The following is a 21,788-nucleotide window of genomic DNA, read 5'->3' as shown; positions in this document are numbered from 1 at the left end:
CCTAGCTACGGAGGCGTACCATAGGCATGCCCTGTAGCTAGTTTCTAACTAAAAAGGAAGAAAAAAAAATTGTAGAGATACTTCAGTAATACCGTTGCTTTTTTCCTTTTTTTCAATGTAATATGTAATATAAGCAATAAGGATGCACATGTTATTTGCTATAATTAAATTTTAAAAAAGAAGAAATTAGAAAAAAAGAAAAACCTATTAGTCACTGAGAGAAAACAGGTAAAAAACATATCCTACTGACCACGTAAGATGAAATATATATTTATATATAACATACATAAATATAAATTTTAATAGTTGACTATCTTTAAGGGATTAAAAGTTCGCAATAGTTCAAGGATTATGGTTAATAAAAAAAATGTAAAAACTAAACAGTCTTCAGGTTGTTCATTGAAATGTACACTCGTGTACGCGAGTACACATACTACAATGTATAGTAATACATATACGCACACACGTGTTTAATAATGTAATACGACAAAAGTTCTTTTATTCTATTAAAATAATAATCTACGGCCAGCTTGATCAATATATAAGTTGGATCAGGTACGAAAGAAGAATCTTTGTTACGTTATACGAATGATCCTTAATTCCCCCCTCTACTATTTAAAATAATATTGGCCCTCATTGATCTAAGAAGAGCGGCGAGGCGGCGGAAAGTAAAGACATGACCTGTAAAGTGGGGGAGGAAGGTTTTACTTTTAACACACTCAACCCCCCTTAACATAACAGATATATATGTAAATATTGTTTAACTGTTTGACCTTTCTTTTATTTTTGAAATATTAAAATTATTATTATATGACTCCTTCCCGACCCGGTGGTGGGATCCGTGAGATTGCTAGTAGTGATCATACATATTTTTTTTTTTTTTTTTAAGGAGGATTAAACATTTATGTCACCATTAGTTTATACTACGCTTCCCCCCACTTCTTTAAACTTTGTTTTTTTATCGATATCGTAGTACATTAGGAAGATCCCCCCCGATAGTTGATACATACACCAAATACAAACGACCGTTTAGTATATAAGGAATTTTTATCCGGCAAATTTTACACTTCTTCTGTAAACCACAACACTCATCATGTATACCTTGGTGAGTATGTTTTTTTGTACATTTTCAAAACTTTTTCGTAATTTTATTTATCTTTTACTATTTTACGTTTAATTTTAATCGATATAATTATATATATATATATATGTATACATATCGATTTAAATGAGTGAATATAATCGATTTTATTTGTGTTCGTAAAACAGTGCGTAAAATGAAAAAGGATTTTTATAGGATAAGTGGTTTATTTGTGGAAAAAAGAAATTGGTTTAATAAATTACATATTATTTATCTTTTTTAAACAAAAAACTAGTGAAGATTTTAAATAATTCGTTCATATGTTTCGAGAAGTTGATATTTAAAATCTGTGAAAATCGTGATTAAATATTTTTCTCCGAAATTTTATGTTATACATTTATTTCATTTCTTTAAATTTATTAATTAAATTATCTTACTAAAAAATACGTGAATATAGTATTATTAATTGTTTAATTACATAGAGATTATTTTTTTATGACATTGTGTTTGAACATCCACAGCACACGGATTATAATATATCTTATACTTATACTTAACTACTTATACTTATCGATAAACAGAATGCTCACGATGTAAACGGACGGATTAAATAAATATCAACCATTAACTAATTATTTCATTTTTCTTTTAATAATAGAAAAAAGTGTATCTTTCGTTAAAAAATTCTCTTTATAAAAAAACAAAAATATTATTTAACTGAAAATATTAATTTTTCTGTAGGAATTACTTCTTATGTTTAAAACAAAATACTTGTCCTAAAAGTTTATTTTTTTTTTAAATTAATTAACTACGCTCATTTAAAGAATATACAGAAACAGTAACCGAGTTTTGGGTTTTACAATTTAATGATTGTTTTGAATATTACGATCAGTTAAGTAGATTAAAGTTACTGTTTGGTTTATAGGTGATAATAAACCATAGATAGTTCAATCAGGGAAAGATTATAACAGTTACCGCTTACTAAGTACTTTCCTTTTAGGGATCTGGTACTAAAAACTTCTATTTTTAAACTAAATTCTATTAAATTTATAATTCTGGAAAAATGAATATAAATATTATTTGTTTGAACATTTTTCCTTATTTGAAATATTAATTCTTTCAAAATAGATTAGGTAATGTTTTTTTTTATTTGACAACAAATTTATTTTATTTGACAATTTTTCATCCAATTAATGATTATTTGTTTTTTATACATTCAAAAGATGTTCAAGAAATCTCCAAATATATTTACAGAACAATTTTCTTGTTTTAGGATCCGTACACAACCGCGTTTTTTTGTTCCAGTATAAAGTATACCGTAGTTTTTTTTTTTTTTTTAATTTCCATGTCCACCGTTAGGTATTGCTTCAGAAAATTAAATGAATGCCTGACCGGGATTCGAACCCGGGGCCTTCGGGGATGAAAGGCCGAGACGCTGCCACTCGCGCCACGCAGGCCGAAACCGTATCTTATTACATCCATGGATCGCCACGCCAAAATATTTTTTTAAATTAACAAATAGAAGAATAGCCTAGGAAAATATTGAGGAACGTTCGTAAGAAATTATTACTGGTTTGATCAGACCTCAAACTATCGACTTCCAGTATGGGAAGATTGATTACTGCTAACTATCCGCTCCACTCCAAAACTTGCCAAATAATTAATATAACTTATATGAAATTAACAATTCTAATCCAAGTAATTTTTTTTTTAAATTTTAATCTTTTTTAATAAATTAAGATTTTTTTTGATGGAGCATACCTACTGCATAAAACACTCAAGCAAAAAAAAATTTGTTCTCCAATTTGAAGGAATAAAAAAGTTTTCAAATTTGTAAAATTATGTGAATTATATAAATATATTTAATATTTTTGTTTCCATTTTTCTTTTAATTAATGTTTAAAATTTATTTTTTAAATTCGTTAATAAACAAATAAAGAACCAATAAATTTATTTATTTATGATATTTCTGTGTCATAAGATATATTAATTAGTATGTTTTTAAATAAGTTGAAATTATATCACTGGCAAAATTATATTTGCAGAATTATTACAACAATTATGTTACCCCCGAATACAGACTAAATGAAAGAGATGAATTGTTCCAATCGAAAATTTGAATTTGTTAACCTTCATTTATGAATAACTAGCATCCTCGACGCGGCTTCGCCCTTGCTATATGGTTACATATGATTAATTGTGTGCTGACCAGTATTTTGTCGTTTTAGAAAAATATGAGCCAAATCAGACCATAAATACAATTTTTCGAAATATCTCGACCCCCAGCGCCACTTAGCGGGTTCAAACTAATTCAGGCACCTTCGCGGACGTGCGCACAACTCACAAATTTTTAATAAAATTTTATTATCTTAATTATGCAAGTTTGTTAAACAATTATTTTTATTTTTTTTTCTCTTTATTCACTAGTTCACTTTTCGCAATCGTTTTCTGACCACTTAGGAAAGTGTCAGAGCTTAGATATTTTTCCTGCTAGATCTTCAGGGTTTTTTCTTTTTGCTTAGGTACAGTTTTGCTTGCGAGATCTTCCGGACGAATTTAAAAAATTTTAATTTTAAATTTTCTTACCCGCACGGGTAACCCTATATTTTCTATATACCCATATATATATTATATAAATAAGAAAGTCTGTTTGTATATTTGTTTCTTTGTTTATTTCGTAAATATCTCTACACCGTCTCCACATAGCGGGTATAATTTTTGCAAAACTTTTTCTTTTCACGTAACTAATATATATACTGAATATGAGCCAAATCGACCATAAATACAATTTTTCAAAATATCTCAACACCAGCGGTATCTAGCAGGTCCATTTTTTGCAGGGATATTTGTTTCCATGTAACACATATTTTGAATATGGACCAAATCGGACCATAAGTACAATTTTTCGAAATTTCTCGTCCCCAGGGCCACCTATTGGGTCCATTTTTGCAAAATATTCCTTTTTACGTAACTAATATATATTTTGAATATGAGCCAAATCGGACAATAAATACAATTTTTCGAATATATCTCAACCCCAGCGCCCCCTAGCAGGTCCAAACTAATTCAGAAACCTTCGCCGGGGCGTGCGCACAACAACTTACCAAAGTTTCATCGCAATCGGATGAACGGTTTAGGAAGGCATAAAAGACATACAGACAGACAAACATTCATTTTTATATATATAGATAAACTATTAACTCAGATTATTCTTTGAGTCCTGAAAATAACAAAAATTGTTTCACTTTTTAAAACCAAAAAAAAATCAACTAATTTTTCTCATTCTAGATTTAGGGGCAAGGTAGTAGTTGAAAAATCAATTCTCTAACTTTAAACCTTTATTTTAAAAATCTCATAATAAATATTACAACTTATCGAAGTGAAATTGTTGTTAACAACCCAAGATTATCCATAATTTTGTGTACTCTTGGTGTTACATACTATTGTGTGGCAAGCACCAAAAATTATACTCCTTTAAATAAATTAAATATAAATATAACTATCTTTTTCTTTCTTAAATAGTTTAATAAAATAATAACCCCAAAACATTTAGCATATACTAAATATAACTTAATAGGAAGTTATTTTTATAGACATTTAAATGTATCTGTAAAATAATATTTAGAATTTATACATAAATTTACATAATACAGGTTAATACGTAACCGTATATATAAAAATAAAATATATGTTACTCAAATATTACTGAAAGTGAAAAAATGACATAAGCAATTTAGAAATACTAATGACTAAAATTTATGTATGCTATATATAGGTACTACAGACGTTACTTTAATGTAAACAAACAACAAACAACTTCGCACAAATAAATAGATGGGTAAATAAATTTTTTAAAATTGAAAGAAAAAACCTGATAATAATAAATAAACAAACAAATGTTAACTACAACTAATATTTACGTAATCCTCTGTATACAAATTTTAAAAATTACGCGTAAACCAGCAGATATTTTGATGACAAGTTAAAAAAAGGTTAACTGACCCGTTCAGGGAAAAGTTATTTAAACATCTGATCACAAAATTTTAAATGTCGCTGTCAACAAAATAAGAATTATTACTAGATACTAAAATAAATCTGTAGAAAAGCTAGTTTTACCATTTACAAAAATCAAAATATAATATTTTGATTGTTAATACTTATAAAATATTGTTTTATAACAATTTAAAAAAAGAAACAAAAAGATTAAAATGAAAGGTAAATTAAATATTAAAAATGATTAATGTTATAAATCGTAACTTTATCTAATGATAATTACTTATTAATCATATATTTAATGTACTTTTCTTTTTCCTGTTTAGCCTTTGGTAATTACCTTTCAGATAATACTTTAGAGGATGATATGTATTTGTGTAAATGAAGTGTAGTCTTGTACAGTCTCAGTTCGACCATTCTTGAGATGTGTCGTTAATTGAAAAACAACCACCAAAGAACACCGTTATCCACGATCTAGTATTCAAATCCGTGTAAAAATAACTGACTTTACTGGGACTTGAACTGGAACTCTCGACTTCCAGTTCAGCTCATTTGGGAAGACGCATTCACCGCTAGACCAAGCCGGTGGGTTAATGTTTATAAATACCACCGTAAACGAAACAAACATTAAAAATAATAAAAAATCCCGACTTTTAGAATACACCACATAAAAATATATAATACGATATAAATAATAGTTTTTCAATTATTCTTTAAATTTCCATTTTCAATGTCGATTTCAGATTAAGAACAACAAAATATTTTAATTCTTTATTTAGTACCGATTTCAAAAAGTCAAAATTTTTTAAATTACTATCATTTTAATTTTTTTTTTTTTTAATAGTTTTAGTTTGGTTTATTTATTATTTTTATTTTTTTTTATATGAACAGTTATACGAAAACCGTTACCCGTTTAGAAAAGAAATCACTTTTTAAAAAACAAAAACCTAATAAAAAGAAACTATATAATAACACTACTAAGAAGGATTTCTGGAATGCAAGAATATGCAGTGTTATTTTTTATACTAGCTTATTTTTCTTAATTTTTTTTCTCCAAAGTATTTATAATACCAGAATGTGATGATAATATATATTGTTCTGTTATATACCCAAGCAATGATTACAAAAAATTTAATTAGCTTTAAATCGGTTATTTAAATATTTTCCACTTAAAAAACATCACTGGACATCCAGAGAAACGTTCTCTATAAAATTAATAAATAATTACGGTAACAGATCACGCGCATCTTACATTCATTTGTATGGCACGATCCTATTAAAACCATATTTCATTCAAATCCAAATTCTCCAACTTGCAAAAAAAAAAAATTCACTAATCATAACTCGACAACGTTCATCATCTATTGCAACAACATCTCCTTGCACATGTTCGAAAAAAATTTGCTCAATGCTGCCACCAGCCTATAATCCGCAACAAAGAGTGATTTTTTGTTGGATATAATGGTCGCTGTTAAATCATTTGTGTTTTGGAATCATCTCAAATATGGCAATTTTGATTATTTACAAAGCCATCAAGCTAAAATTTTGCCTCATCTGAAAGATGATTTTTTTTTTTTTTTTTAATTTGGATCCACTTCGAGATGCTCTAGAGTTCAATCAGAAAACCGTTGATGCAAAGAATGATTCCGTAGCTTTAATTCTTGAGTTAGTTGAATCTTATTCGGTTTTAAAAGAAAATATTTGCGCAAAATTTCGCCATAATGTTGTTGAAGAAAGGCCCAATTCTTATGAACGGTGTAACATCGATAAGTTTTGATTTTCACGAACATTTGTGCTTACAACACCAATATTTTCATGATTTTTACATTTCTTATGTGAATTGGTGTTTCAAAATTAAATACTTTTCTTCGAAATTTTTAATCAAACTACGAATTGTGCTTTTGTTTGTGCACATCATAAATACCGCTCAGCACACGATGCACAGCTGTAACCGATTCCATATTTCGATAATAAATCTTTATGATTTGTAAACATAGTTGAGGCGTGTAGCATTTCATGATGATTTGTTATAAGCTACTGAAAACAAGACGCTTGAAAAATTGAAAAATATATAAACTTCGCCACCACAACCTGTCGGATTAATGCGCTCAATTTGAAAACCCCCTTCCATTTAATTATATTTTAATATTATATCTATTATCGTGAAAATTTGATAAACTATTACCTACATTGTCAATAGAATGAAAAAGGTATTAATTTTTCACGATAGGTATCACAATCTATTTAAAGTTTATTTTCTGAAACAAGTAATTTCAGTAATATTTTACAGTATTTATTTTTTTTTATAAATACCACAATTTTCACTTATGTATAACCACTAAAGGTGGTTATAACCACAAACGTTCCATAGACTTAGCATTCCAGAGTTATAGCGGTACAATAGCAACGCAGCGGTCCTATTGTTACTGTAGCCGAGGAGATCGGCATTGTTCAGCCATTAGACCGGTTTCGAACACGTGCCCAATTCACAACATTTTCATACTTTCACAAGCTACAGCTCCAAAACGGTAAGTCGTACAAGAAAATTGTTTAAATAAAAGTTGTCTGTTTTTTTGATATTAACAACTTTTCCAAATGCAATACAAACGAAAAACAATTTTTTCCGGTGAAATAACCGAAAAAACACGTTTTTTTACAAATGTAGCGCCATCTAGTATTTCAATTTCAAATTATACGGCATAACTTCAAATTGTAGAGGAGAATGTCCTCTACATTTTTTGGTTGAAAAACTTTTCTCTAAAATACATAGATTCAGAGAAAAACGCATTTCAAAAACTTTTCGAGTTTTTCAATAATCTATGGGAGGGGGATGTTAAAAATCTGGAGTTAAGCTTCCCTCATCACCCCTAACATATGGAAAAAACATCAATCGGTAGGTAAGAATTTTCAAATAAAAATACAAATTCTGTACTACACTGTTATTTAATGACAACTTAACTGTAGAATTTAACTAAATTTGTAAACATTTCAGTGTTGGTTTTTTTTTGTTTTCCTTCAAATTTATTCTTTTAACAATCGTTTTTTAAATACGGATAATGTTTGTTTAACAATCGAAATGCGTAACTAGTTAAGATTTTTGAGCATTTCCTTTCGATAGTTTATTTCGATATCTTTTTTATCATTGTTAATTATTCTTAATACAGTTTTTTTTTTTAACGAAATTAAATTAAAATAAAAAAAATATTAGATTTATATATTGCTTTAGAATAAAAAATAATAATAAAGTTTATTTATTATTAAAATGTGACTCATCATGTTCGTATCATAATCGTTAGAAGAATAAAAATACAGTCTATCAAGGCACACCTTTAAACTGCCATAAGACAAATTTTACGTAATCCATCACGACAAATATAAATATCACATGATGTAATAAATATAGAATCTCTTTTAGTCATCAATAAATTCCGACATACTGATTTGTAAATTTTATTTTTCTTAACAATACAAAGCGGTAAATGTTTCTTGAACTTTTTTTTAATATGGTTATGAAGAATTTTTTAAAAATATGTTCGTGTTTTAATATTCGTTAAAAATAACTACAGTAACGAAATCATAAAAGGTTTAAAATGCATAACTTAATTTTCATATTCGGGGAATAGTATGATTAGCTATTCAAAAAAATTCAATTTAAAAAAAAATAAATTTCGTTTTATAAATGCATGATATTTTGAAAACGCGTGAAATTTATGTAATGCTTCTAGAAAATCTTTGTGTAACTACTGCACAGCACCTTTAAAGTGACGTTACAGATGACGCTTGGTCCTGTATGTTGCTGCAGTGTCAGTGATAACTGCAGTATATACTACATAGGACAAACAGAACGTCCATTTTCACACAGATATAAAAAATATATACACAAAAATATCAGAATATACGCAAATTTCTCATAGAAAGTGGACACGAATACAAAAAATATCAACTTTCAAAATATTAAATGAAAAAACCACAATCTCAACTTACACGAAAAAAATGGAATTTTTACAATCTACAGATTTAGAAAAAGTAAGATAATAAGTTAAAAGACGTAAAGCAAACCAAATATATTATTCACCCGTATTGTAAAGGGTTTATTAACATTTTATCACAAACACAATTGATAAATCTTGTGACGATAAAAATAGTCATGTAAATATCTTCTAAAATCATATTCATATAAATAATCGTCTTTTACTTTCCCGTCTAGATAGAGTTATAGCTCTAGGAGGTAAAGTACCGGTTTTGTAATCGGTCCAATTTGGACATACACCGGTTTCACCGGATCTTGACGTTCTACCACCTAAGGAACCCAAAAACCAGACAGCCGGTTGAAAAATTTCCGGAAGTTAATGTTCGTATACGTGGGTATGTTCGGTGTTGGCCTCTAAATCACCTTACATCACCAGAACTACTGGATCGATTTTGACCAAGGTTGGTCAAATTGCATCTATATATAGGGCATTGATGCCATTAAAATTTCAACTTAAAAGGTCAAGAGGGTGAGGCTACACACCAACATCACCCCTCAGTATCTAGAGATTTCACCTAATTAAAGTCATATTTTTCTTAGGCACATTTGTTAACAATTAAAAAATAACAATATTTGTCAAAAACGTTTTTTGCAAAATCGTACCCCTACCCCAAAAAATGCTCTTGTAGTCGACTACTATGTTGTGACGTCACAGGTGAGCGGTAAAATTAAATAAATGAGTAATATTTAAAATGAAAAACGTAAGCCGGTCTGTCTGGGTCTCGAACACTATCGCCCGGTTGACTAGGTATCTGGTGCGTTAAGCTTTACAGCTTTACCAGTCTGTTAACCGTATCAAGCGAAACTTGTTCTACGTAAGTTGTGAAATGAAACTAGTTGAGTTAGTATCGACCACCTCCACTATTATCGACATTCCAGCACGAATTAAACACGGTATGCACGCCGACTTTAGTTAGAATCATTGAATTAAAGAAATATATATATATTATATTTACATAAAACGATAGATATTTTTAATTAATTTGCGATTCAAAAGTTCTCTTTTTCAAGTATTCCTAAAAATTTCCTTTTTTTATGTATAAAAAACAATAGTACAATTTTCTATTTTTTTTTTTTTTTTTTTTTTTTTTTACAGGTAATGGTTGTAGCCCTTGTGGGTAGCTCTATTGCAGCACCACAATTTCCATCTTCAGCGGCTCCACCTTTGAGACCATTCAGTCAACCACAACCTTTTAGGCCGCAACCGTTCAGAGGATCTACTCCTGCACCGATATTTGCTTCCCCATCACCACCGGTTTTTGCATCACCAGCCCCTATTGTACCATCGCCAACACCGGGAATTTACAAACCATTGCCCGCCGTCAAGGAATCACCAAACGCCTATTTCGTTATTGTTAAACAAGCTTCAGAAGTAAATTATGATGGCTCTTTCAACTATGAGTAAGTATTTTGTATTAAACATTTTTTTTACGCTTTTAGTATTATAATGATATCATTAATGTAAAGAATTACAAAGACTGAAAAAATTAAAAAATTTAATGCAAAAAATTACAACATTAAATCTATGTTGCCACAGTAACAAAATGAGGGCTATTATTTTTATGCTTAGGAATTAAGGTAGAGAATTTTATGCTTAATTTGTGGCTTTAAATTATTTATTTCAGTCTTTTTATGGCCGAGGCGCATGAAAAGCATCTTAGGTACGAAAAAATAAATACCGATTCGTTATTCCGGAGGACTTAGTATTCTAATATGCAACATTATACTTGTTCAGTATTGCAGTCATTTTCTTTTCTTTTTCTGTTTAGCCTCCGGAACCAAAGTAAGGTATTATTTCAAAGATGATATGTATGAATATAATTGAAGTATAGCTTGTGAAGTATCAAGTCGACCATTCTTGAGATATGTGGTTTATTGAAACCCAATCACCAAAGAACACCAGTATTCACGATCTTTCTTTCTTTCTTTTTCCTGTTTAACCTCCAGTAATTACAATTCAGAAAATACTTCAGAGGATGACATGTATGAGTGTAAATGAAGTGTAGTCTTGTACAGTCTCAGTTCGACTATTCCTGAGATGTGCGGTTAATTGAAACCCAACCACCAAAGAACACCGGTGTCCACGATCTAGTATTCAAATCCGTGTAAAAATAACTTACTTTACTAAGACTTAAACGCTGGAACTCTGGAGTTCCAAATCAGCTGATTTGAGAAGACGCTATTTCTTAGTAAGTTATATCTTAGTAAAGTTATTTCTTCATAACATTAAACGGTTTATAAACAGGCATAAAAGGAAAACATCACTGTTGTTATTTTCTAATCCTAGTAAAGGCTAGGATTTGAATACTAGATCGTCAATACCGGTGTTGTTTGGCGGTGGGTTTCAATTAACCATATATTACAGGAATGATCGACCTAAGACTGTACAAGACTACACTTCATTTACATTCATACATATAATCCTCTGAAGTAATATCTTATGGTGTTTCCGGATGCTAAAGAGAAAGAGAGCTATTAAGGGGGGGATATGATTACCGTGATGCTCTCTTGTCCATTGGAGTCGAAACTCAGGTCAAAGTTGGAATCAATAACTGTGCCAAATTTCAGTTTCATTGGTAAACGGATTTTCGAGATATGGGGCAAAAACTGTTTAGAAATAATGTTGAATATCCCCTCCCCCGATAAATCCGATTGACTTAAAACTTTGGAATTTTTAGTAACTTAATGTTAAACTCAATTTATTAGTACCTCTACAATACAAAAAGTCAAAAATTCAAAATGGTAGAAACTAACCATCCTCCTTTTTTAATTTTGGCCTAAATTTAATGTCATCAATATCTTACGTAAAAAACTTTCTTTCAGCAATTTTCGAAGAGTTTATGTTGAGATAGCTTGGAAATATTAATTAAAATACACGTCAACACACGTATGTACGTACATACCTCTACCGGAAATTATTTTTTTTTTTTTTTAAGTATTTGAGCTTACGTCAAATTCGCGAAACTTTTCACTTCTAAATTTTGGACCGATCTATATACTTTCTCTATATATTCATAATTGCTACACAGTAGCCAAAGAGCTACAGGCAAGGGATGTAAAAATTGTGGTATCTTTCCGATACAGTAATTCATAAAATGTGAATAATGATATTAAAGGTACTATTTACTAGAAGTCAAAAAATGTTTAATTTTGTTTTATTTTTAATAACTTTAAGAAAAGCAACATGTATTATAAAGATTATAATAAAATAGTATAAAAAATTTTGTTAATGATTAATGAATCGCATTAAATATATATAGGCATGACATTTTTCAAGCGCTATAAAAATCCATTTTCATATTCCAAGTACAAACTTCAACCATATGTTGTGATATTATCAAGCAAAAAATTATTTCAATAAATAAACGAAAAATAAGAGAAATTATTTATTTCTAAAAATCATTCTTCAGGATAAAAATCAAGCCGAACCCACCAGTTTATTTTTAATCTGCAAAATAACAATTTCTAACTGCAACAGATATTACTTTAAAAACATATATTATAGCTGTGTACAACTTTCGTCGAAAAATATCTAAATTTTTACTTTTTCGGTATGCTGGTACCACTTTTTTCCTTTTTTTTTCAAAAATTAACCAAATAACCTCTCTCTCTTTTTCCTGTTTAGCCTCCGGGAAATACCGTTCAGGTATTACTTCAGAGGATGAATGTAAAATATAGTCTTGTACAGTCTCAGTTCGACTACTCCTGAGATGTGTGATTAATTGAAACCCAACCAGCAAAGAACACCGGTATCCTCGATCTAGTATGCAAATCCGTATAAAATCACTGCCTTTACTAGGATTTAAACGCTGGAACTCTCGACTTCCAAATCAGCTGATTTGGAAAGACGCGTTCACCTAAGTTGTCCTCCACCATATTTTCTTTTAGAAAACAGACTCATCAATTTCTACTACATTTCCAAGTCCACCTATTTTTGTCTTATTTTATAATAATTTAATGTCAAGAAAGTTGTACCCGCTTACCGAAAAATATCCCTAAATTTGATGAGGATAATGAGGAAAAATATTTGTTATTAAACAGTTACTAGGACGATAAAAAAATCAAAGAATTGCGCGTTTCAGTCGGACAAAAAACGAAATGAAGTTTCAAAAATATACTTCTTAACTCTTTTCTTCACAGCATTTTTTTTTTTAACAAAAATTTCCAAATAAAATTAATTACATATATTAATTAAAAAGTGATTTTAAATAAAATAAAAACCATTATGAACTTTTCATTACGAATATTTATATGAGGCCAATCATATTACATTTCTAGTCAGAAAAAACCCATAAAATATATAATATAAATACAAAAAAACCTGTTCTTTTTAAAAATAATTGTATGGATATTTCTTAATATTATACTTGTAAAAAGAAAGAAAGAAAATATTTACTTTCATTAGTTTAAACTGTTTTCATTGTGATTTAAAAATATCTTAGCTAGGAAAAAAGCAAGAAAGACAGTTAGCCATTAAATAAATGTTATTCCATTCAAAATCCGGTTTTATAATATAAGCATATTGTTATGATAATAAAACATGAAGCTTCTTCAGTAACAATGTATTGTCTGATGGTAATAAGTAATAATATTTAAAACATTTATTGCAAGAATAACATTGTCTTTTATTGTGAAGTAAGGTTATATATATATATATATATATATATATATATATATATATATATATATATATATACTTTACATCCCACATTTGAATAACTTGCGGGAATATATATAAGACCTATTGCATACATAAATATTTAAAAACGTCATATTTTGTTTGACTTAAAATTTTATATTCTGTACGCGTATTCAAAGAATACAATTTATTTTTTTATCAAAAAAAATAAAAAATGCATTAATAAGACCTAGGAGTTTCCCTTCCTTTACACTTTATTACATAACATCTACTCAAAGCAAATTTTAAATAAAAATTTATAAATAAATATATATATCGTATTCTTCAGCTAATACGTGATGTAACGTAATTCGCTATCCTGCTATGTTTTTAAGATTAGGAAATAGGAAGAAATTATTTTATAATTATACAAATATAAAATTATAATAAAAAATCTATAAATATCACAGTTTTAATATTAAAACTATCCGGTTCCGAGATCGAGCCTCGAACAAGCATAACATTTTGCACGACTAAAAGAAATGAAGTATTTTATAGGGCGTCATCCTGTCTTTGGTATAAAAACTAAATAAATAAGTACTAATCGGTTATCTACTCGCCACATACAATCGTTGTTTAAATCAATATTTTAACCTAACCTAGCCTTTCTTTCTTTCTATTTCTGTTTAGCCTCCGGAACCACCTTAAGGTGGTTCAGAAGATGAATGAGGATGATATGTGTGAATGTAAATGTCTTGTACAGTCTTAGGTCGACCGTTCCTGAGATGTGTGGTTAATTGAAACCCAACCACCAAAGAGGGTTTTCGTGACGAGAGTTTTTCAGGAGAAAGATCGGGAGGCTCGGGGATAAGGGACAACCCTATGCAGAGCTTTCGTTTGCACGTGCTCACACGAATGGACGGTAGCGATGAAATACGGGGACTCTCGCAACCCCGAGCGAAAAAGATCGAGTCCCGGCTTCCGGAGTGGTGACCCAGGGACGGCATAGTCGGGCCTGGTGGAACCTACACTGGGGGGGTTTGAGGCGGGCTCAAAGTGAGATCCGACCGGCGGGCCGAGACGTAGAGGCCCGTTAGAGTAAAGGATACTCCCCTGGGCTGTATAATACTTAACTGCAGGATTCGGTCCGCGTGGAGAAGAAGGGGAAAAGACCACCAAAGAACACCGGTATCCACAAACCAGTATTCAAATTCGTAAAGGCAGTTGCCTTTACTAGGATTTGAACCTTAGAACTTTCGACTTCGAAATCAACTGATTTGCGAAGATGCGTTCACCACTACACAAACCCGGTGGATTGAGCTGACCTAACCGATATTCACGACGGTTGCAACGCCATCTAGCTCTAGCGCTTACAGACGTCTGTTATGACCTTTTGGGCATAGGCGATGCTTTGGTAAAACCCCGGCCTCAATAAAGAACTGCACGGCGTTCTGTTCCGTATTTGGTAACTGCCAAATGTTCATTTCGTACAATGTAAATTAGAAGCAAAAAACTCTGAACCGATTTAATTGAATTGAAACACTAACTAGAATAAAAACAAGAAGTATTCAAAAGATATTAGTTGAAAATGATAAGCGCTGCTGTCAACAGAGAAAAAATATGAAATCGTAATAATTGTTTCAATAATTTTAAAATATAATGACATTTAAGTAAATAATATATAGCTAACATGTAAAATGATTACAATTATTGTTTGAATCGTTGAAACAGAAAAATACGTTGGAGCAGTTAACCGATAAGAACCCAGTTTTAAAAGAATAATTATTATTTTAACAAATTCTTTTCAAGTTTCAATATCTAAAAGATTGGAGGCCAAAGGGGAAAAATGGGCATGAACTTTTAATTTAACATTTTGCATTTTAATTTTTCCGGAGGAAGAACATATGAAAAAAATCTCTTTCGCAGTTCAGCGCAACAGGACCGGACGTTTCGTTTCCGATGTCCTAACTATTTCGTAGTCACACTGATTTTTCAGAGTACAATGCAGTAAATAAGTTCGATTAACGAAAAAAATTAAATTATTATAAACATAAATTGATGAAATAATTAAATTAACATACAAGCATCAATTTTCAACTCGCTCATCATTACGACTCGCTTCATAAGCTCATATAAAAAATACATTACTACACAGTTAACATAACTTCAATCTACGGTTATTTTCCTTAAATTGAGCGTAACTCAAGAAAGACTCAACCAATCTTCATCAAATTTTAAGATATACTGGTACAGTATATTTAAATTTTAATAAGATTGATCAAATAGATTTGGAGATTTTCGAGCCACAAAAGTTTATACATGAATGATATTTTCGTACTCTTCATACTTTAAAACGTAAAGAAAATTCATTCTCATCCCCCAATCCCATCACGGCACCGAAGTAATAACTCAAATTGAGGTTATGTTGTGTCGAATTGAGGTTATGTTTGTGTTATCGATCTTATATTGCGCGAAACTCAGAAACAACTTTTTTTTTAAATACTGAAATATATTTTTAAAATAAACGGTTCGAATACAGTAGTTTCTCAATTTTGATTACTTGAGGGAAGGAGAGAGGAACCGGTATCGGGCTGCAAGAGGGCCAGATCATATTTAATATCTACCTGTTTTTAATTTTAATAAAAATTGAAAAAAGATGTATCATTAAACTTATTTGTTAGTGAAATATGTTTTGAAAAACTACGGTCTAAATATTACATTTTTTTTTTTTTTTTTGACGGGGTAGAAGTGTATAGGCTCCAGGAGATCTGTATTTCTTAGATATAATTACGTTCTTTAATTTTTATTTTTCTGACTAGAACAAATATTGAAAATGAACGATCAAATATTACAGAATTTCAATTTTTTATCAGGATGGGGGTTAGGCAGTTACATTAGAGCTCATGAAAGTTAAAGGGAGCCTTCTGTACTGGAAACCTATATTTTTAATTTCTTCTGAAAACAAACAACACTGGATAATGCCATAATATAAAATACATCGTCAAAAACAGTTAGGATATGATAATACTTCAATTTCTTTTAGTTGACGGAGGCCTTTTAAAGTTAAAACACTAAATAAAAGCCTGAACCCCTAGAATAAAATTATCATTTTTTAATTTTTTTCTGAAAGTAAACACATTTTGAAAAATAATAGGAAAAATATCATAGTATTTCATTTTTTGTTAATTGTTGGGAATAGAAAGCTGGAGGTCCATGAAACCCTTTACATCTTATTCAAAATTATGTTTTTTTACCGCTTTATAAACTTAGAAAACATTTTACAAAATGGTTCTAATATCATAGAATATTTTCTTAATCGAGGGGATTAAAATCAGATTAAAGACCTTTAGGGATTTAAGTTGCAAACTTTTTGATCCTATGTTGTTATTTTTTTCTAGAGGGAGGACATATTTAAAGAAAAAAATGTTTTTTTATATCATTGTATATCAGTCTTTATTAATTTGGAGGTTAGGGGCTGGAGGGTCTTAGCAGAAACCACCAGCCTCCAAAGTGAAAATTTACAAAAAAATGATAAATTTTATTTTTTTTAAGGGTAGAACAAATTTTTGAAAACTACAATGGTTTGAATATCGTAATATTTCAGTTTTTGTTAATTTACGAAAGCTAGATGATTGGGGAATAAGAGGTCACAATTTCTTAAACGTTATTATATTGCTTATTTTTTTCGGATGACAGGTTATATTTTGAAGACAAAAAAATTGTTAAATATTGTAATATTTATTTTAAATTACTGGTTGGGGTCCGGGGGAGGTTACAGGTATATTATTTTTGGTACGATTTCTTTCACTTTTCAAACATAAGAAGATAATGTGTTAAGATGCCCAAATTATTACAATTGTATATTAAATGTATTCTACTGCCTAATCATCTAATTATGGCATATTACTTTTTAATGAAAAATAATGTAGTTTAAATTTTAAAGAATTTAATTTAAAAATGATTATTTTACAACAATAACTATCATACGAAACAATTCTAAAAACAAAAATAGGCACGATTAGAAATTCTTTGCTAATTGTATAATGGCTACTTGTTTTTTGTTACACTCGTAGTTGGTAGGTTTATGACAACACACATTATTTCTGATAATTACAAAAAGAAAATTATTATTTTAATGCTATCTCATAAACTAATTATATATATTTGTATATTACCTTTTACTGATTATTTTCTGGTTACTGTTGAAACATTTTGCATCATTAAAATTGGTTTATTTAACGCACTCGAGTTCACTAACCTATCCTATCCACTAAAGGTTATGATCTAAATCAATCGGATGTTTCCGTGTGTGATCGTTTAGTTCGTTGTTCTTAATTAAGCGCACAACCCTATGAACAGAATAACAATAAACATCACCGAGCACGTAGTTTATGCGTATATCAGACTACTACAGTAGCAAAATTTTGTTACAAAAAAAACAAGCGTTTGATATACACGTACAGAATACTATTTAACCGAACTATTGGTATATAAAAAAATTATACAACATTAGACTATCCGACTAAGTAAAACTATTTATTTCTCCATCAATAATTTATAATCATTTTATCTGTTTTAGATTTATTTTATACTTTTATTAAATGGTATTTTTATTTTACATGTATTCAGTTTCAAAATAGATAAGACGTAACAAATGATTACTAATAATTTAAATATTGAATATTCTGATTTTAATTGTTTTTTAACTATAATAATTTTGTTTAAAGATAGCAATGTTTATATTAAATTGAAGAAACTTATTTGATTTTTTATCGTATTAGAGATATTTTTGATTTACTTTCTATAAAAAGAACCATTTACGCCCTAATTTTCGATTTTTTCGTTCTCAAAATCAACACATATCTCTGTGTGGCCGTATTTTTCATCAAATAGTGGATTTTAATGTATATATATATTATAGTGATTCAAGATTTGGAAAATTAAAAAAATAATAATAAAATAGTATAAAAATTAGTATTTTTAAATTCTCAAAAACGGTTTATTGAAGGAAAAAATAATACTTTATTTGCTCTTATGATTTTCACTGAAAACAACTGAAAAAATGTTTTTATTTCAATGATTTTTATAATAATTACACAGTCGAATCCATTGGTGGTGAGGTAGTGTTTTGGTGTTTCATCTATAGGATCCCAGTTCAAATCCTGGTCATGTATGCCATTATTTCTACACTACAAAATTTCCATTTCACATTTCCACGGCACAAGATTTAACTTTATGGGATAATTAATCATGAAAAATAAGCAAACAACAGTTGCATCTAAATTAAAATAATATGTCTGCTTCTTGTTAATTTATTTTTATAATCACTGAGGACTGACCTAAATTCACATTTTGAACTATTTAAAAAATCTACAAAAAGATTTGAAATCAAATAATGTAATTAAAAGGAGGTAAATGTCAATGAGCTTTATTCTTATAATCTAATAATTACATCTATTATATCTGAAAGGTACTTGATACCTACACTAATAATATAAGGTGTTATATAAAGCTTTGTAATGCTAAAAAGGTGTACTGAACAATTAGTTTTGTGATATTTGTCTTGTCTTTCTTTCAAGAGCTACCCTACTCTATTTAGTATTAATACTAAACAGTAATAATTTTAATTTATTGGTTGTTACTGAATTAGTACTATCTATGAATTAGGACTATCACATTATCTGATAAGTTATGACTCAGACCAAGTACTTGCCTGGAAGAAAAAATATTTTGAAGGGACTTCATTTACGAAAGTATATCTGAACTGATTGATAATTCCAAGATAAATCTATATTTACCCTAATTAAAATTTATTTTAAGTCTCAATTTAAAATATTTGTGAGTTGTCTTCAGAAAAAATCTATTATATTAAACATTTATATAACATTTCTGTTGTAATTACATTTTGTAATTTCTAACCAGGACTTTACTATAACTACTGATAACATATTTTTGGTACTTTTAATCTTTTTTTTTTTTTTTATTGACTGCCATTCTAACTTTACGCAAATGTAATGTTATGACAAGTTTATATTAATTTTACTACTTTAAAAGAGTGTACATCCATTGTTTCATTTACTCCGACAGATGCTTCTATGACATAATCAGTTAGAAAGTATAAAACCAGAATTTTGTATTTATTACAATATAGGTTATACGACTAAATTGAATATTACATAATATATTCAAAATCATTACTTACTGAAGAAAGCTTCTTTCTCCCTAAAAGAGATTTAAGACCTAAAATTTATAAAAAATACAATAATAAACCAACATTTTCATATTCCAAGTATGGAATATGAAAAATTCTTGAAAGTGGAGAAATGGATGTTTAAAAACTACTCTTTTTTGTAATTAACTTGTCCAAGATCCCGCTACACATAAAACTCCATTAAAAATGTAAAACAAAAAAATTTTAGGAATTTTTGTTGGAATTTTTTATTTGATTTACTTAAATTCGTAAAAATAAATTAAAATTTATTTTTTAAATAAAAATTTAAATAATTTTATTGTATATGGCAGTTTGGCAGTTATTAGGTAGTTTTTATTTATTTATCGCTTTATTCTTTTTCATTCTCTCTCTCTCTCTCTCTCTCTCTCTCTTACAAAACATGATGGATTATGTTATTCTTAGTCCACTTTAATCGAAATTTACTCCAGTATCCTTCATTTCTATTTTAAATAGATCCATTAGTTTCTACTTTGAAAGAAATTTATTTCCTTTCATTTAGGCTGTAAAATTTTTCTTGCTAAAAATATATTTATTTATTTATTTATTCACTTATTGACTAAAGATTAATTTACTATTACGATTACATTATTTTTTGTATGATGAAATAAGACAAGTACTTTATAGTGTGTGAAAAATGCCATCCCTGACTAGGATTTGAATCCAAGCCTTCAGAATAAAAGGCAAGAATGGTACATTTTGCCATGAATAGTGATAGCTTTCCAACCTTATAACCTGTAGAAGTTGCTGTTGCCGGCTTTCATGGCGCGAGTAGTAGCGTCCTGACCTTTCATCTGGAGGTCCCGGGTTTGAATCTGTCAGGCATGGCATTTTCACATGCTACTTATCATTCATCTCATCCTCTGAAGCAGTATCTAACAGTGGTCCCGGAGGTTAAAAAAAAAAGAAGTGGTTATTTTTAAACCAAGAAACAAAGTTGTAAAATAAAAATAATATAATTAAGTATTATTTTAAACGTTGTAATTTCATCTGATTGACACTGCAAAAAACCTTGTAAGAAACATAATCAAAAGCAGTAAAGTGATACTAATATGTTAGCCTGTTACTAGAATATGAATTTAATAAATTATTCTTTCATTTTTTAAATATTCACATTCATACATTAATAAAACTTAAAATTTTTGATAATTTTTACAGATATGAAACAGAAAATGGAATCAAATCATCTGTATCAGGACAACTGAAAAATCCAGGAACACCAGATGAAGCCCAAGTAATTCAAGGAGGTTATGCGTACATAGCACCTGATGGTACACCAATTGAAGTAAGATTTGTTGCTGATGAAACAGGATTCCATCCTGAAGGAGCTCATTTGCCTGTTCCCCCAGCAATTCCTCCAGCAATTGCAAGGAGCTTGGAATATTTACGTTCATTACCACCATCAAAGGATGATGAATTACAAAGAAAATGAAAATAATTTCCAATATTAAATAAAATGTTTATTTAATAATAAAAATGAAATACCTTAATTGCTATTATTATTATTACCTTTATAATTACTAGTCTTCTGTATTTCCATTGCAATATTTTTTATATTTTTTTTTTTTTGTTTTTGTAAAATGTTTGATCAATTTGCAATCATTTTTTTCTACTGAATTTACTTATAATTTCATAATAAAATGCTAAAAAAAAAGTTAAAGGTTTTTTCTTATTTTCTATTCCTTCAGTGCAGAAAACTGCATTCAACTTAATATATTAACCAAAATAATTTTGTTTATAACATAACCATAACCTACAGAGCCCGCTACAACTGAACCATTAAGCTTACAGAGCCATTAAACTAGCTCTTTTTCTGAAAACCTACCAATTGAAAGGG

General features: G+C 29.1%; 1 protein-coding gene across 1 annotated transcript; it reads left to right on the top strand.

Moving 5' to 3' along the window:
• Window positions 1-1,024: 1,024 nt before the first annotated feature.
• Window positions 1,025-21,510, top strand: LOC142331236 (endocuticle structural glycoprotein SgAbd-2-like). Its single transcript, XM_075376987.1, has 3 exons — window positions 1,025-1,105; window positions 10,201-10,505; window positions 21,110-21,510. Exons 1-3 carry the CDS (start codon window positions 1,094-1,096, stop codon window positions 21,381-21,383), a joined length of 591 nt encoding a protein of 196 aa, XP_075233102.1. The 5' UTR covers window positions 1,025-1,093; the 3' UTR covers window positions 21,384-21,510.
• Window positions 21,511-21,788: the final 278 nt, after the last annotated feature.

Source organism: Lycorma delicatula, chromosome 10, assembly GCF_047948215.1.
Source record: "Lycorma delicatula isolate Av1 chromosome 10, ASM4794821v1, whole genome shotgun sequence".
Taxonomy (NCBI): Eukaryota; Metazoa; Arthropoda; class Insecta; order Hemiptera; family Fulgoridae; genus Lycorma; species Lycorma delicatula.
The sequence above is the reverse complement of the archived record's forward strand: the minus strand, read 5'-3'. Positions and strand labels throughout refer to the sequence as shown.

What these genes read in the sequence shown, in the direction of transcription:
- LOC142331236 (XM_075376987.1), top strand. An exon ending in GATGGCTCTTTCAACTATGA is followed by an intron (nt 10,506 to 21,109) that starts GTAAGTATTTTG and finishes TAATTTTTACAG; the next exon opens with ATATGAAACAGAAAATGGAA.